This window comes from Haliotis cracherodii, unplaced genomic scaffold (genome assembly GCF_022045235.1).
Source record: "Haliotis cracherodii isolate W230 unplaced genomic scaffold, xgHalCrac1.p SCAF_4, whole genome shotgun sequence".
Classification (NCBI taxonomy): Eukaryota; Metazoa; Mollusca; class Gastropoda; order Lepetellida; family Haliotidae; genus Haliotis; species Haliotis cracherodii.
The window spans coordinates 11,951,800-11,969,624 of record NW_027266297.1 but is presented as its reverse complement, the minus strand read 5'-3'; the positions used below and the strand labels follow the sequence as shown (position 1 = coordinate 11,969,624).

The following is a 17,825-nucleotide window of genomic DNA, read 5'->3' as shown; positions in this document are numbered from 1 at the left end:
CAAAAAAAATGCAGTTTCCGGTATCCGGATACCTGCCGGATACCACCTGACACTTACCCAAAATGCGTCCGGCTATCCGGTGGCAGATACCAGGCCAGATACCAGATCCGTGGTATCTGGCATGGACACCTCACTTGAAAGTATGCCACCTGGAATCTGGGTATCCGGCACAGGATACCTCAATCTGGGTGTCCAAGGATCCGGCACCGGATACCAAGGATCCAGCACCGGATACCTCATTCTGAGTTTCCAAAAACATGTCACAATTTGGGGGTGCATTTTGTTCAATTAAGTGTGAAACACCTAAATATATATTGGAAACTAACCATGAAAATTGAACATTGCTGAAGGAATCCGGCAGGTATCCGACAGGTATCCGGATGCAATTTTTCGAGATGTCTTAATCCTGGTAAATGATGTTAGCCTGGGCATATCAGATAGCTGTAGTAACATTCTGTGTCATTTTAGTTGTAAATATCCCCTTAAAGTTGAGATCTATGGGCATGTATTTTGGAGAAGACAATTGTTTCAATCTTTTTAGATGTTAAGCTGTTTAATGAACAAACATCAGTTCTAATACATGTATGATGATATCCTTAAATTTCATGTTCAGACTTCCAGATTGTTCTGAGTGAAAGTATAAACTCATCGACTGTGTGCTCACTTGGGCCTTTGGTCCTAGTGAGATGATAATATGATTATTTGTAAAGGTACAAGTACTTGTTACGAGCATACCAGCTTCATTTAAGTTTGAAACACAATGTGCCTCACTCTGAGGGTGACATGTACCAGATTTCATCACACTACAGAGAGCTGTTCCTCAGTTACTGTGAACATTTTTACTGAAAGACATTGAAAGCTAATTTGACCTTCAATATCAGTTGCGACTATTTCAAAAACAATTGTAAATTGCTTCATTCAGTATAACATTGACAAACATATGACAATGATATACAACTATATGTATAAGAGTTATTTAGACTTCTGCAGGAAAAGGCACATTAGAGAACAAGAGTCATCAGAAAGATGACATAACCCCCCGGCAGCTGTCTGTAAAGTAACCACTAGTAAATGTGCAATTCTGTATGTAATGAGTCAACAGTTAAAAGTTCTTTAAGAAGCATACATTGTTTATCCACAAAAGATCCACCATGGTCGCATCCATATGAATGCCAAGTTTCGATCAAATACATTGAATGTTTTTCGAATTCTGCCCCAGAAACGAACCTCATCCCCAATTGAGTCTATGTCCAACTTCATTCCATAAAAATTAAAAAAAATTAAAATTAGAAAAATCCCCAAATATCAAAAGGCAACACTTCAGTAAGTGCCTGATAGCTTTGCCAAGTTTCCATCAAATACACTGAATGTTTTTTGAATTCTGCCCCGGAAACGAACCCCATCCCCAATTGAGTCTATGTCCAACGTCATTCCATAAAAAAAAAAAAAATTTTTTTTTAGAAAAATCCCAAAATATCAAAAGGCACCACTTCAGTATGTGCCTAATAGCTTTGCCAAGTTTCGATCAAATACACTGAATGGTTTGGGAATCCTTCCCCTGGAAAAGGAAATGATTACGGATGGACGGACGGACAGACAGACTGGCTGATCGCTATATCACCCCGTATTATATGCCGGGGGGGTGGGGGGGGGGGGGGGGGGGATAAAAAGTAAGTGTATGACCTGTTGCCAACTTCTATCCCTGCCCTGAGGAAGAGTTTGGCCATTAACAATTTTTTTGTCTGGCTATGACATTGACCTTTGACATAGCAGATCAATGTGTTATTCCAAAGATGTCCAAGCAATGCATGGTTTCATCCGATAACTGTGGCTATCAAACTGAGGCAAAATATTGGAAAATCCCCATTTACACACCTGGCTAAAGAAACATAAACAACAAACAAATTATCAATTTCTTTTATTTATATGCCTATATCACACACTGGACATTGTTCACATGATGGTTCCTGATGCAGTATGCAATTTCCTCCTATTCTTCAATACTCATAACAGAGTGGGATAACTGTTCGCTTGAAAGCATAAGCAGACCATGCTCACCAGTTCAGAGTTATTTGCCCTCAAATATCCTTTCCCTTCTATATTGCCATGGAAAAACAGGAACCAGGATGAGGGGAGGCCAGATCGGCTCTATCCCTGTTGCATTGTGTTAGTAGAATTGTGAACATTCTATTTGGTGTTTGGGTCCACATTTATAGACAAGTAGTCGCAAACATCATTCCTTTCAAGTGATTACCACATGGCCAAAGACAATAATTTCTTCAACGTCCTTGAAGGGTCCCACTCCGACTTGGCATTGGTTGGTCTTCTCACATTAGCCAGACCAGCCTTTGTGAGTGTGTCCCAGTGTCAATTGGGATATAACTTCTTGGTAGGCCCCCATTGAAATAACAGGATTCTCCTCATCACTGTCTGCCTATCACTTCTGATATCTGGAAGGGTCCTTCCAGACTGTCAACCAGTCATCCGGGTATCTCAAGCTGGACTTCAGTTTCTGCAAAATTATGTATAAAGATTGTAGCAATAGAAAAGAATTGTTGCAACATGTACTTACAGATAAAAGGCAGCAAATTCACTTAATTTATCATCTTTGAGTTTTGTTATATACCAAACATTTGAGATATATATTGTTCCATGCTGATGAGTTGAAACAATCATTAACTGACATCTCTTAAAAATGCTTGCCATACAAGCCAAAGTAATAGATGAGGTAGCAAGTGGGCTCATTGATCGCTCGTAATCGTACCCAATAACGTGGGGTGTTGTCCATAACAGTCATCATCGATGCGTCTGGATCGAGCTCATAACATTAATCACTGGTTTGCCTAGTTGAGATCTGAGATTTGATTATTTATAATCCTTGTCATTTAGCTGAACTATTGTTGGATGTGGTGTTAAATGAGTGAAATGGGAAGAAAGCCCGAAGTGATGCAGGTCTTACATGTTTACCACTTTGATGAAACCCACAAGCAAGTGTATGATGCTACCCTCGATTCAAACCACGACCATCGGTTTCTGTCAAGCCCAAGAGATGCAACTATGCACAGCAAGTTGTGGTGCTTTTGATAATTAGGCCATCCATGCCAACGGGTGATAAAGAACAAGCAAACTGAAGAAATATTTGCAGAATAGCTACATGAACATGATGAACCAAACAGAATAATTTCAAATATTTACCACTCACTGCTACTCTTCTCTTGTTCCTCATTGCTTCCCTTTTTCCAATGATGCTGTGCAGATGACTGACTCATTCATTCATCCAGACATTCTGCAAAAATAAGTAGCATTCACATTACAGAAATATCCAAACTGTACATGCTGTACATTGAATTCAATTGAAAAGGCTCCAGTTGAGTTTCCAACTTAGAACTGTCCTTATTAAAATATTTCATCCCAAACATTCAGAGATAAAACATAATCCCATATTTAACACCTGTCAAACAATTATTTGACAATAAAGCCAGGGTCATTCAACATACACTTTACATAGGGAATCACTTGTTGCAAAAACGATCCTCGCCAAGGTCAGAGTCATTCCATGAAATATTGAATTATTTAGCTATTATGAAGCTTATACAAAACAAGGACATAACAGTGTAATTATAAAAATATGTTAAGCGTCAAAAAAGTAAAGTCTTTGGTGGCCATTATTGTAAATTATAGTCTGTATTAGCATCCCACAAAAGTTTAGAGTTAATAATCGTTCCTAAATCTTTGTACATTTCTTCATTATCTATAAAAAGCGGATCTAATTTGGATCATCTTGTTTTGACCACAAATCTATTACGCCCCTTATGCAAATCCTTGTCGTCATAACAAACAGTTGACCATAATACTAAAAAAAAAGGACCCTTGGCGTTTACGGTAAAGTATGTAGAGCAGGTAAATATCTAAATCAATCCGTGCCATAAGATCTCTGCACGGAAATCATAAGGTCACGAAGCCCTGCTACGTACCTGGCATCCGCATTTGCTGCCAATCGCCTTTCCAAATACTGTTGACTTCCGCGTTGTGGATGGCTCAGAGGAACTTCGGCCGGTATTTCCGTGGTGGAGGTGAATGAGAACAATGTATCGATACACGAGGTAAGCTTATCGTAATCAAGCATCACAGTGTATATCGATACACGAGATTTGTTTACGTCCATGTTCTAAAATGGCGCCCTGGACCGCAGGGGAATATGGGTAAATTGGCTTGTTCCGGGTTAACACAAAGCTGGGCCCCCGTCTCTAATATCACAATTTTGTTTGGTGCAAGTTGACGACGCGCATAGGGAGCCGGGAACCAGTTTAACATGACATAAGCTGGTTCCCGGCTCTCTATGCGCGTCGTCAACTTGCGCCAAGTTATATTAGAGACGAGGCCCAGCTTATACACTGAACACGATCGGTCATTTCGTCAAAATTGGCCAAATATTGAAATTGCAGCTGAAGTGACACATTAAGGTAAGGAATATGTGAATATTACAATGATCACGTATTAAAGTAATTTACCACATGTAAGCCTGTCACATGTGACACATTAACTTTCATAGCCAACATGTAAGTAAATGTATCAGGATATAATTATATTTTTATATAACAAGTAGCCTGTCTATCATATGTTAGTATATAATGAAGAAATATGTTAACTTTAACTGGATAATTTGTATGCTAATGTGACTCACTGTCTTATTTCATATACTCCCTTTACTCTGTGAGATGATTAATAGCCTCAACATATTTTTCCAGATGTGAAGAATCAAGAACAGCTTTAATGACAGGGAAGTTTTGCATCAGAGATCATCGTGAAGTGGAAGATAAGACATTTTAAGGGTATGAACATTTTCACTTGAAGTAGCTGAACAATAACCATGATGACAACTTTATCATGGGGGAATTTTGGGTGGTGGGGTAGCCTAGTGGTTGAAGCGTTCACTCTTCGTGCTGAAGACCCATGCAGGTTTGATTCCTGCCACATAGCTGCGATATTGCTGAGTGTGGCGTTAAACATCAAACAAAGCTAACAGCCGCATACATACTCACATGGGGATTCCAGGTTGAAGTTAGTCCCCATCACCATGATCAACCTATGCTAGTTGTAAGAGATAACTTAATGGATCGGCTGATCAGGCTCGCTGACTTGGTTGATCCATGTCATTGTATCCCAATTGTGTGGATGGATACTCATGATGTCAATCACTGGATAGTCTGGTCCAGACTTGATTATTTACAGACCGCCGTCATTTAGCTGGAATATGGCTGAGTGCAGAGTTAAACAACAAATACCAACATGATTCTACAACCTGCTCTTGTGGATACCATTTTGAGGATCCTACACATAACTTCTTTTCGGGTCTTAACTATTGCAATATGTTCTACTACATGTGTTTTAAACATATATTTTTTTCATTGGCTTATCTAAATGATGCTCAAATACAAAATAATTATTAATAAAATACTAATTCTATACTATTGCAAACTATCAGTTGAGCAATAATGTAATCATCTGATTATAATTAGATAATGAAGCAGAAGTCCATATTGATTAAATCTACCAGATTCTGAGATAAATGCACGTATTGATTGATTTATTTCAATGTTTTCCTGTACATAATTTTCAACAATTCCATATAAAGCTTTCTTATATCCATGCAGAATAATAATACCTATTATTTCTAATAATAGCATAATTCGGACACACAAATAAGTAATGAATGGTATTTTAATAACAGGTGCCACACATGCGGGATAGGTCATTTCACATGAATCATTTTTAGGTGAATTTAAATCACTACAAGCTGATCTGAGTCCTGAAAGGATATACCTTCGATTCTGTGAAAATGGAAATGCTTAAACATCTCCCAATATTAACCATGCTATTACAGAATCTGTTCACTTGTTTGTGTATGTAAAATATTTTTGAACGATTACATCCATCTAATGATTGTTTGTATGTGTGATGTGGCAGTAGAGGTATATATGTACAAGCATGTGCATACGCGTATAAAAATTATGTATGTTTGGCTAGGTACCAGTATATGAATTAGTTGTTTTGTGCGACTTGTATATTAGCATCATCATGGTTTCAACAGACAGTTTATGTATATCAAATGTTAAATGTCTTTGTAGGGAGAATTGCATATCAAAACTGTCATTATTTTATTACTTATGAGTAGAACTTTTTAAGTATCTGGCAAGATACATTTCCTTGGTCCACAGAAACATGTTACTAGTAAACTGTAAACTGACTTGTCAGTGTGGTTGGAAACTAACTAAGCCGTCACTACTCAATTAAGTAATTAACAGATAATTGCAAGTGATAATACCCACCTGACACTAATTGCCCTGTTAATCCCTAATCCACCATGAGTTGACATGGAGTTCATCTTGCTAATGAGCTGTTGTGAGCGTAACAAGATGATAAACATCAAAGGTGGGGCAGGCTTTGATCAAGTGTTCTGTAGAAGAGATTATGTCATTTGTTTAATGTTTATTTAGGATTAGCTACATCCCTTGATCCTACCAAGACCATACTTGAGATTATCAGACAGTTTGTCTGGATACAACCTGATGTCTCAACTGTACTTATTGGATCCTGCCTTGTAGCAAACTATGTGTGTAACAAGGACTTTGACCACTCTGTGCAGATGCATAACAATGCACTTGGGGTATGATTCAATTGGGGTATGATTCAATTATGTCACACAAGTCAAAGATGGGTTCCACTGTATTTAGAAACAGACGATAGATGCAATACTGTGTAACTTTATAACAATCAAACGAGTATTCAAATAGGAATACACATATATTTACAATGACCCTTGAAAGGTTCCAAAACCAAATAGAACTACTTAAATTATGATTACACTTGACCAATATATTTGGTAGTTTTTCCCGTTATTGTTAATTTTAATTAAAGATAGGATAAATGATAAAAATATGATAATGATTTTACTCATGACTAATCATGGGCGGATACAGCTTTTTTTACAGCTATTTATTGTCTTGGTGGTAATTTATATAGAAATAAAGATTTATTTTCGAAATAAAAAGGGGGGTGCGCACTACAGCACCCCCTCTCTGTATCCGCCCATGCTATTGCCAGCAGCCGAAATAAGGTCCCCTTAATGTAATATACATAGTTTTTAGTCGATTGTTCAGGTGGTTCTTTTCAGTTGATTTTTTGTATCAGTGTCTATTTTGGCCTACCAATTAATGGTAGATATTAATTATCAATAATAAGTGAGATAATTATTTTCAATGTGGCTCCCATTGCAACTGAAGCAAGGAACGATTCAAATTAAGCCTGATTCTGTTGCTACATTTATATGTACTTGCTTCTCTAATCAGTAATTCAATCAGTTGTATAGTGACTTGATATTTGGTGAAAATATCTGTTGTATGAAATCCTAATGTTACTTACTTTTGTATTTGAGATGATATTTGTATTTTGTAGCCTAGTGGGTAATGCGTTCTCCGAAGCACTGGGTTCTGTTCCCCACATGGGTACTGTGTGAAAAGCCCATTTCTGGTGTCCCCGCAGATATATTGCTGGAATATTGCTAAAAGCTGTGTGGAACTATACTAACTTGCACACTCATTATATAATATTTTGAGATCACTTACATGACTTGTGTGATTGAAAGTTTTGAAAATTATGAATACCGTATTCGACAGAATAAGTGCCCAGGGCGCTCTCAGAATTTCGTGCTTTATGCTGGCAGCCTGAAATGTTAATGTACGACAAATATATTTTTCCAGAATGAAATTCCCCATAATTAAGGGTGCATATCACACACGAATGTGTATTATATGCAAATAAATAAGTCTTGTATACATTGATCAATTGGAAAGGGTGCAAATTGGGATTGTTAACTAGCCAATATATTAGCAAATATTCCCGTGGGCGCTTATTAGAGCGAGGCGCTTATTACATCAAATACGGTAGTTCTGTTTTTATGTATAAGAACCTATTTTATGCAATTTGCATTGCCTTGTTTACCCTTCCTTATGTTTTGATGTAATGCAAACATTTGAGAAAAATTCAGGTGAGCCTGCCTTATGGCACTACAGGAATTGTTTTCAGAAGATCAATTACAATTTTGTATTTTCTGTAAAATTTACTGTTTGCTATGGCTTTTTTACATTGGTTAACATGGTTTGGTTAACACTTGCTTGATAAACTGTCATTACCTTATTCATTGAGAGAGCAACCAACTTTTTTCCCTTTGTCAATATATGTGTGTTTCTTATATTTTTAATAACAAGATTTTAAAGATGTTATAAATTGTTTCAGGCACCTGGATTTCACAATGACACCAGATCAGACAAGTCATACAAAGGACTCTCAGGGTGATGAATAATCCTCCCCAGAACAACTAGCAGGTTCACCTCAGAAAGTGATGATTCTGAATGAATAATGCCACATCAGTGAGATTCTGTAGGTTGTTTTATTACGACATTAATCAAGTCTAAAGGAATTAATACTACAGCAGTGAGACTATGTTTATGTGGTGTACACTGACGCTGACTATACAAATCTGAATGACTTTTGTGGTTTACTGCACAAACATAATTGACTTTAGATATTCTTCTCCCTTGAAATTCTTCTGAGATTTGACCGATTTGTTTATTTAGAAAATGGCATTGAAGCATCTGTTTCTGTTTTTGAATGTTCTTGCAAACACCTTTGGTTACTGAACCAATGAAATGTCATAAAATCAATAAATATGATTTGTTATCTTAACAATTTTTTTTGTTTTGCTTCTTTAAAGAAATATGATATTGATCATTCATAACATAGGTGCTAACATATATCAAATATACTAATGCCCTGAATGTTTTCCTACAATTAATACAGCTCACTGAATGAAGTTTTTAGTTCCATGTCAGTAGAAAAATTACATTGATATTTTTATGTACCGGTACTTTATTAGGTGTTTTCTGTGGATGCACCCATTTTGGTTAATGATATTCTGTTTCAAACTTCAATGAAACTCGTCTGTCAAGATGTAACAAGTACTGATACAGTTCCAAAATAATCTTTTGATCTCACCAGGAACAAAGGCCCAAGTGAGCACATAGCCAATGACTTTCATTTGTTTTGTCAGAGTGAATATGGTGTTATGTCACTTTATGAGCAAAATTCCAACAATATCATGATGGGTGACACCAAGCAATGTACCGATGTGGTGTATATAGCGCTTCAACCACGAGAAGCTAGAACAAACTGGGAATATGAAGATGAAATGTAAGGATACCATCATACCAGGACTGAATGCTTTTCATTTAATACGCTGAACATCTAAAATGAAATATATATGAATTTGAAAAATGTTTTCACAAGAAGTACCTGCCCATAGATCTCAACTTTAAGGGGATATTTACAACATAAATAACACAGAATATTACTAAAGCTATCTGCTATGCCCAGGATAACATTATTTACTAGGAGAAAGACATCTCGAAAAATTGCATCCGGATACCTACCGGATACCCGCCGGATACCTTCAGCAATGTTCAATTTTCATGGTTAGTTTCCAATATATTTTTAGGTGTTTCACACTTAATTGAACAAAATGCACCCCCCAAATTGTGACATGTTTTTGGAAACTCAGAATGAGGTATCCGGTGCCGGATCCCTGGACACCCAGATTGAGGTATCCGGTGAGGTATCCGGTGCCGGATACCCGGATTCCAGGTGACATACTTTCAGGTGAGGTGTCCATGCCGGATACCACGGATCGGGTATCCGGCAAGGTTTCTGCCACCAGATACCCGGACGCGTTTTGGGTAAGTGTCCGGTGGTATCCGGCAGGTATCCGGATACCGGAAACTGCATTTTTTTTGCTGTGCCAGTTCAGACAGTGTGCTAAGGTTAGTCGTAGTTATTCCCCCTCAATGCTGAGTGTCGGGCATAGGAACAACAGGTACAATGAACACACAATGCCATTTAGAAAGTTGTCAAATGTAACAAATGTTATATTTGGGATAACACAGGTACAATCCTTTAAGGAATATTTTGGCATTATGCGGCCACCGACCTTCCTCTTCATGCATCAACAGAGGTGGTCACTTTGTCAAACAATAAATCCCCAGCCATTATTCTCATTAACTTGCATTGTTTGATGAGTATGTGCTGTGCTGTACTGTGATGTGTATGTCCACCGGTTGATTGTAACTCACTGTGATATCAGGACTATCACACACGCTCCCTCCTTAGATTGAAAACAAGATAAATCTGTTCCACAATGCTGTCTTTATTCAACCATGTGTTGTACATGAAGCTTACAGCTGTTCGCATGACTGACTGGGTTGGCGACAATATTTACATACACCTCTATGTACAGCTTATATACACCAGACATCCTGATCACCCTCCACATCTGACTGCTTCATCATTCTTGTCCACTATCAGTTTGAGGCAGCAAGTTTTCAACTTTCTCTCATGAAGGTATTCTTAGACCTGTTAAACATTGGAGTACCCAACAATTTTAATTCAGAATATTTCATATTGCACTCTGCCGTTGACCAACTTGAAGTAAGGCTTGATGTTTAGTTCAGTGCATATATTACCCTTGATATAGGTAGTGAAACAGGTTATTAGAGCACTGTGTACTTCAAAGAATATAACATCATTGTTTTCATCTATCACAATAATTTATTCCCCATTTGTTATGGAAGGTATCATTCGTGACCAACGTGTTCCATTCTGGGGCAAGCTGAAATTAGACCTTATAGCTTACGGAAACATGCGAGTGATACTGAGTAATTTCAGACGGTGACCAAACTCTGATTAACAACTTATTGAAATGTGTTTTTGTCTGCGTTAACTTGAAACAGTGATATGTCATGGCAATATCAGACACTATTTGTAGGACAACTTCTCCCCAATCAGTGACATTCAGTTCTCACCAGGACACTCAGATTGTCCTTTTTACACTTTTACAACATGAAGGATGATCTGACAGTACAATGACACTGCCAGAAACCATATCTTAAATCAATCATATACAATATGTTTTAATGTAAATTTTCAAGTAACATTGACAAATTTTACTTTGCTATAATCACACACATTAAATAAGAGGTGTTGGTCCTGAGCCTCTATCTGAGTGATGCATCGTCGACTACAAACACCTGAGCTATCTCATCATGTTCATAGGTGCGCTTCAAGAAGTTGTCTGTAAGTCGCAGGCCTGATATTGTCTGGAAAAAATAATAATAAGGTCACAATAACTGAATTATTAGATTGTCAACAAAATTATTTGTCCCGGAATGGTGGTCAGCATGGGGATGGGTGGGGACTATGTAAGTATACCTGGAGTCCCGGAATGGTGGTCAGCATGGTGGGGGGAGACTATGTAAGTATACCTGGAGTCCCGGAATGGTGGCCAGCAAGGTGGGGGGTTGGGTGGGGACTAGTAAGTATACCTGGAGTCTCGGAATGGTGGTCAGCATGGTGAGGAGACTATGTAAGTATACCTGGAGTCCCGGAATGGTGGTCAGCATGGTGGGGGGAGACTATGTAAGTATACCTGGAGTCCCGGAATGGTGGCCAGCAAGGTGGGGGGTTGGGTTGGGACTAGTAAGTATACCTGGAGTCTCGGAATGGTGGTCAGCATGGTGGGGGGAGACTATGTAAGTATACCTGGAGTCCCGGAATGGTGGCCAGCAAGGTGGGGGGTTGGGTTGGGACTAGTAAGTATACCTGGAGTCCCGGAATGGTGGTCAGCATGGTGAGGAGACTATGTAAGTATACCTGGAGTCCCGGAATGGTGGTCAGCATGGTCGGGGGGTACTATGTAAGTATACCTGGAGTCCCGGAATGGTGGTCAGCATGGTCAGGGGGTACTATGTAAGTATACCTGGAGTCCCGGAATGGTGGTCAGCATGGTCGGGGGTACTATGTAAGTATACCTGGAGTCCCGGAATGGTGGCCAGCAAGGTGGGGGGTTGGGTTGGGACTAGTAAGTATACCTGGAGTCCCGGAATGGTGGTCAGCATGGTGGGGGGGTACTATGTAAGTATACCTGGAGTCCCGGAATGGTGGCCAGCAAGGTGGGGGGTTGGGTTGGGACTAGTAAGTATACCTGGAGTCTCGGAATGGTGGTCAGCATGGTGGGGGGGGTACTATGTAAGTATACCTGGAGTCCCGGAATGGTGGTCAGCAAGGTGGGGGGTTGGGTTGGGACTAGTAAGTATACCTGGAGTCTCGGAATGGTGGTCAGCATGGTGGGGGGGTACTATGTAAGTATACCTGGAGTCCCGGAATGGTGGCCAGCAAGGTGGGGGGGTGGGGGGGGACTATGTAATTATACCTGGAGTCCCGGAATGGTGGCCAGCATGGGGTTGTTTAGTTGGAGTAGGTGGGGACTATGTAAGTTTACCTGGAGTCCTGGAATGGTGGCCAGCATGGGGTTGTTTAGTTGGAGTAGGTGGGGACTATGTAAGTTTACCTGGAGTCCTGGAATGGTGGCCAGCATGGGGTTGTTTAGTTGGAGTAGGTGGGGACTATGTAAGTTTACCTGGAGTCCTGGAATGGTGGCCAGCATGGGGTTGTTTAGTTGGAGTAGGTGGGGACTATGTAAGTTTACCTGGAGTCCTGGAATGGTGGCCAGCATGGGGTTGTTTAGTTGGAGTAGGTGGGGACTATGTAAGTTTACCTGGAGTCCCGGAATGGTGGCCAGCATGGTGAGGGGAATGTCCATGCTGTCATTCTGCTGCAGCTTTCCCAGCTGTTTCCCCGAGATGCCACACCACATGAGACCCGTCACACCCTGGTTCTGGAGAGCCAGTGTCAGGTCCATTGTCCTCTCACTGAAACAACATCAGACCACGTCACACAACATCCTCAACATGACCAGCACATAGTTTGTCACACGGTCTCACTATGAATGTGTCTAGATGCTATATTACGCCCCTATCCCACCTCCCGTACTGTATGTATGTTTATAGACTTTCTCTCCAGGTTTAGAATCAGTGATGTGAGGAGATAATAAAATTTAGCCATCACTAGCATGAACAAGTGTGTGATAAATTCTTTTCCTTGAAATAAAATAGGTACAGTCTCTGTGTGATAAATTCTTTTCCTTGAAATAAAATAGGTACAGTATATTCTGAAAAAAATAACATCTGAGTGATAACATTTTTGGTAATGCTACAATCGTGTGATCATGTATCAGAGATATAAAACTAATTATAAGAAAAGGGAGCTAACTCCCAATTTAATACATTGCAGGAAACTTTTAAGTGCAAAGACATTTGACTTTAAACTTCGGCAGACCAACAAATATTTTAAACTTTTCAGTGCAATATGTTTGTGACGTCATCATGTCATGGATTCTTCAAGTTATGTATGTAAACAACAAAAATGTTTCAATATTATTTAACGAATAAGTTCTGAACATGGTGTCATCACACATTATCAAAGAGAAAAATAGTTGTAATATATTGATTTAACAGCAGAGATAAAAATGTTCGCCAAATTCAAGGCATTTTATGAAACTGTAAACCTTTTATCTGGGAAGATTTAAATGTAAACATGTTTTCATGTTTGTGCGTAACTTTCGTTTGTTGACCTAACCAACTGGTATGTCAAGCAGCACATATTCCAGATTTGGTGACAAAGTAATTCAAGACAGATGAATTGAACACATTTTCAGCCTCAATGATGCTAAACATATATATTTTCTTGCTCAATGTATTTCAACAAAACATTAGAGCATTTACATCTCATTGAGTGACTGATACAGTTGTAGTGAACCATGGGGATGTGATTTATCAGTAGGAAAGTGTAGGGAGCTGACTCAGCAGCTTGAGATACCCACCAGCAGTTTGTGATCCTGCACGTGAGAGCGAAGGTCCCCTCTAGTGCCACAGTGTCTGGGACAGACTCCACTGTCAGACGGATGTCACCAAACCCAGGAGCCTGTTGAGAAGAAGTACTCAGAACATTCACAGACACCATGCAGCTCTCAAAACTAGTTTGAAAATGACATAGTAAATCTGACTCTCTAAATCTGCTCTCAAAACTGATATGAATCAGGGCATTGGGTAGAATGTTTGCATGAAATGTGATCTCCCTTCCACTGTACAATGTCACTTTATATTATTCTCACAAAGAGCCTAATGGAGACTGTCAACTTCCTCTACCTCAATGTCCATAAAACAAGTACCACTCCCTGGAGCAGATTGTAGGGAGAATCTACCTTTCACTATCACAAGTTCCTTCCACTCCCTGGAGCTGAGTGTAGGGAGAATCTACCTTTCACTATTACAAGTTCCTACCGCTCCCTGGAGCTGATTTTAGAGAGAATCTACATGTCACTAACACAAGTTCCTTCCACTCCCTGGAGCTGATTGTAGAGAGAATCTACATGTCACTAACACAAGTTCCTACCGCTCCCTGGAGCTGATTGTAGGGAGAATCTACATGTCACTAACACAAGTTCCTACCACTCTCTGGAGCTGATTGTAGGGAGAATCTACATGTCACTAACACAAGTTCCTACCACTCTCTGGAGCTGATTGTAGGGAGAATCTACATGTCACTAACACAAGTTCCTACCGCTCCCTGGAGCTGATTGTAGGGAGAATCTACATGTCACTAACACAAGTTCCTACCACTCCCTGGAGCTGAGTGTAGAGAGAATCTAAATGTCACTAACACAAGTTCCTACCACTCCCTGGAGCTGAGTGTAGAGAGAATCTACATGTCACTAACACAAGTTCCTACCGCTCCCTGGAGCTGATTGTAGGGAGAATCTACATGTCACTAACACAAGTTCCTACTGCTCCCTGGAGCTGATTGTAGGGAGAATCTACATGTCACTAACACAAGTTCCTACCACTCCCTGGAGCTGATTGTAGGGATAATCTACATGTCACTAACACAAGTTCCTACCACTCCCTGGAGCTGATTGTAGAGAGAATCTACATGTCACTAACACAAGTTCCTACCACTCTCGCGAGCTGATTGTAGGGAGAATCTACATGTCACTAACACAAGTTCCTACCGCTCCCTGGAGCTGATTGTAGGGAGAATCCACATGTCACTAACACAAGTTCCTACCACTCCCTGGAGCTGATTGTAGAGAGAATCTACATGTCACTAACACAAGTTCCTACCGCTCCCTGGAGCTGATTGTAGGGAGAATCTACATGTCACTAACACAAGTTCCTACCACTCCCTGGAGCTGATTGTAGAGAGAATCTACATGTCACTAACACAAGTTCCTACCACTCCCTGGAGCTGATTGTAGGGAGAATCTACATGTCACTAACACAAGTTCCTACCGCTCCCTGGAGCTGATTGTAGGGAGAATCTACATGTCACTAACACAAGTTCCTACCACTCCCTGGAGCTGAGTGTAGAGAGAATCTAAATGTCACTAACACAAGTTCCTACCACTCTCTGGAGCTGAGTGTAGAGAGAATCTACATGTCACTAACACAAGTTCCTACCACTCTCTGGAGCAGATTTTAGGGCAAATCTAGCCCTATTACAAGTTCCTGCCACTCTCTGGAGCAGATTGTAGAGCAAATCTAGCCCTATTACAAGTTCCTACCACTCTCTGGAGCTGGCTGGTCTGCAGTCGCCCCTTCTCCCCGAGGTTGGTCTTCCACACAATATCAAGCTTGCCAATGTTGGTGACTCCCTTGAGCACCTTGTTCTCCGAGTACAGCTCCGGTCGAGGTGACAGACAGTACAGGTACTGGCGGGTGTCCATTTGGTTCAAGTAGTTGGCCTTGCCAAACACCTGCTTCATCCTGGAAGTAATGGCAGATATACCACTTTAAAAGAAATCTACTGTTTGTATGAACACAAATACAGTTCCCGTAGTGCGTTCACATGGCGTTGAAGAATTGTTTAAACATTCTTCTCATGGTGTCTTATAGTGTTAAAATAGTGTTTACAGTGTTACCCCATAGTGTACTGCCAATGGAGCTGCTATAGTGTTCCCAGTGTGCTCAGAGTGTCAGCATAGTGTTCACTCACTGTTCACATACTTTACATAGTGTTCACATGGTGTACACTAACTGTTCACAGTGTTACCATGGTATGGATTTATTGTTCACATAGTGTTCACTCACTGTTCACATACTTTACATAGTGTTCACATGGTGTACACTCACTGTTCATAGTGTTACCATGGTATGGATTTATTGTTCACATAGCGTTCACTCACTGTTCACATACTTTACATAGTGTTCACATGGTGTACACTCACTGTTCATAGTGTTACCATGGTATGGATTTATTGTTCACAAAGTGTTCACTCACTGTTCACATACTTTACATAGTGTCAGCATAATGTTCCTATAAAGCTGATGTAGAGTTCACACACTGTTATTTACAAAGTGTTCCAATAGTGTTCACAGTCGTCACATTGTAGATATATAGTGTCCAGACTGTGTCAACAAAGAGTTCCCATAGTGCTCTGCACATTGTCTTTGAGACAGCCTGGTAGACTTACCCTGTGTCTGGAGTGACAGAGTTGAGCTCCTTCACATGGTACTGTGGTGACGGCTCCAGACTGACGTGGTCCATGTAGATCGGTCCGGGGGTGATGTTCTGGATCTGAGCCTCCAGGTAAACCTCGTCAGACTACAGGTACATACAAGCCAGAGTTCCCATCAAGCAAACTCAGGACATATTCATTTACACATTTCTTTATTTACAGAAGTTAAAATACTATGTTTTGGTATAACAGACGTCTAATTTATTTTTATATAAGACATTGTACATATCAAGCTGAAAAAGGTTTTATAAGAATATCCAAAAAACAAGAGTTCCAAACTAATCAAGGTAAGGCATTCAAGCATTCAAAGTACCATATATTTACTCTAATCACATAGGCTTTCTCTCTATATTTGACAAAACAAGATGAATTAATTATGTTAATACATCTACTTGGCAATAGTGTGAATCAATTTGACTGCACTAACACTGACCAGAGTTAACCCATGTATGATAGTGATAACCATTGATATGAAGACACTGGGGTAGGATAGTGACAAAACTAGAACAGTATATGCAAACTAGAATCAGAATACAATGATACCTTAAAAACAAAAACATTACTTTCGGACCTTGATCAAGAAAACTTCTAAAGATCCAAGGAGCGGTCGGGTAGACTAGTGATTAAAGCGTTCGCTTGTCACACCGAAGACCCGGGTTCGATTCCTGACATGGGTACAATGTGTGAAGCCCATTTCTAGTGTCCCCCGCTGTGATATTGCTGGAATATTGCTAAAAGCGGCATAAAACCATACTCACTCACTCTAAAGATCCAACAATTATGCAATTTTCTGAACTGTACAAGTAAAAGTGCAACAGTAACTGTCAATAAACATCTTCCCAAGGAAACAGCGTTAACTGACTATAAAAGTCCAGTTACACCCTTGCCGAACTAGGCTGGCATTTCCAGGCTCAATCGGAGTGCCACTAGTGACTATTACGAGTTATGTCCCTTCTATGTCCCTCCTCAGGATCTATATTGTAATAAAACATGAAGTGCATCAAATCACTTGAGCACCTTGATTAAAAACATTGAAAAGATTTGCAAAATATCTGTTGATGCCAGTTGGTGGTACACATACTCTGCAAATGCTGCAGTCAACTGAAGTATGCATGTTGCACTTCATGTTGTTTATGAACTGAATGTCTAGTTTCTTAAGCGATTTTGATTTGACTATGCATAGACTTGTTAGTCAAGCCAAAATGTGACTCTGGAATTCCAGCCTGGAATAGTTCATTAAGGGTAGAAACTGGACTTTTATAGTCAGTTAACACCCTTGTCTCAGGAAGATGGCAATAAATGA

General features: G+C 39.8%; 1 protein-coding gene and 2 long non-coding RNA genes across 4 annotated transcripts in view; 1 reads left to right on the top strand and 2 right to left on the bottom strand.

Annotated features, from left to right (window-relative positions):
- Positions 1 to 1,949: 1,949 nt before the first annotated feature.
- Positions 1,950 to 4,127, bottom strand: LOC139480286 (uncharacterized). Its single transcript, XR_011654413.1, has 3 exons — positions 3,975 to 4,127; positions 3,196 to 3,286; positions 1,950 to 2,512 (listed from the first exon to the last, which is right to left on the bottom strand). It is a non-coding gene; the product is annotated as an uncharacterized lncRNA (long non-coding RNA).
- Positions 4,128 to 4,355: 228 nt separating this feature from the next.
- Positions 4,356 to 8,714, top strand: LOC139478340 (uncharacterized). The gene is made up of 3 exons (XR_011654304.1): positions 4,356 to 4,463; positions 4,749 to 4,832; positions 8,296 to 8,714. It is a non-coding gene; the product is annotated as an uncharacterized lncRNA (long non-coding RNA).
- Positions 8,715 to 10,240: 1,526 nt separating this feature from the next.
- Positions 10,241 to 17,825, bottom strand: part of LOC139478339 (trafficking protein particle complex subunit 13-like) — a 201,364-nt gene continuing 193,779 nt past the window's right edge. For both annotated transcript variants that reach the window (XM_071260773.1, XM_071260774.1), the window contains 5 exons: positions 16,478 to 16,608; positions 15,569 to 15,770; positions 13,829 to 13,929; positions 12,665 to 12,818; positions 10,241 to 11,207 (listed from right to left, as the gene is read on the bottom strand). In XM_071260773.1, the coding sequence (XP_071116874.1) occupies positions 11,106 to 11,207; positions 12,665 to 12,818; positions 13,829 to 13,929; positions 15,569 to 15,770; positions 16,478 to 16,608 (690 nt within the window). In that variant the 3' untranslated portion in view covers positions 10,241 to 11,105. The remainder of the gene's footprint in view (positions 11,208 to 12,664; positions 12,819 to 13,828; positions 13,930 to 15,568; positions 15,771 to 16,477; positions 16,609 to 17,825) is intronic.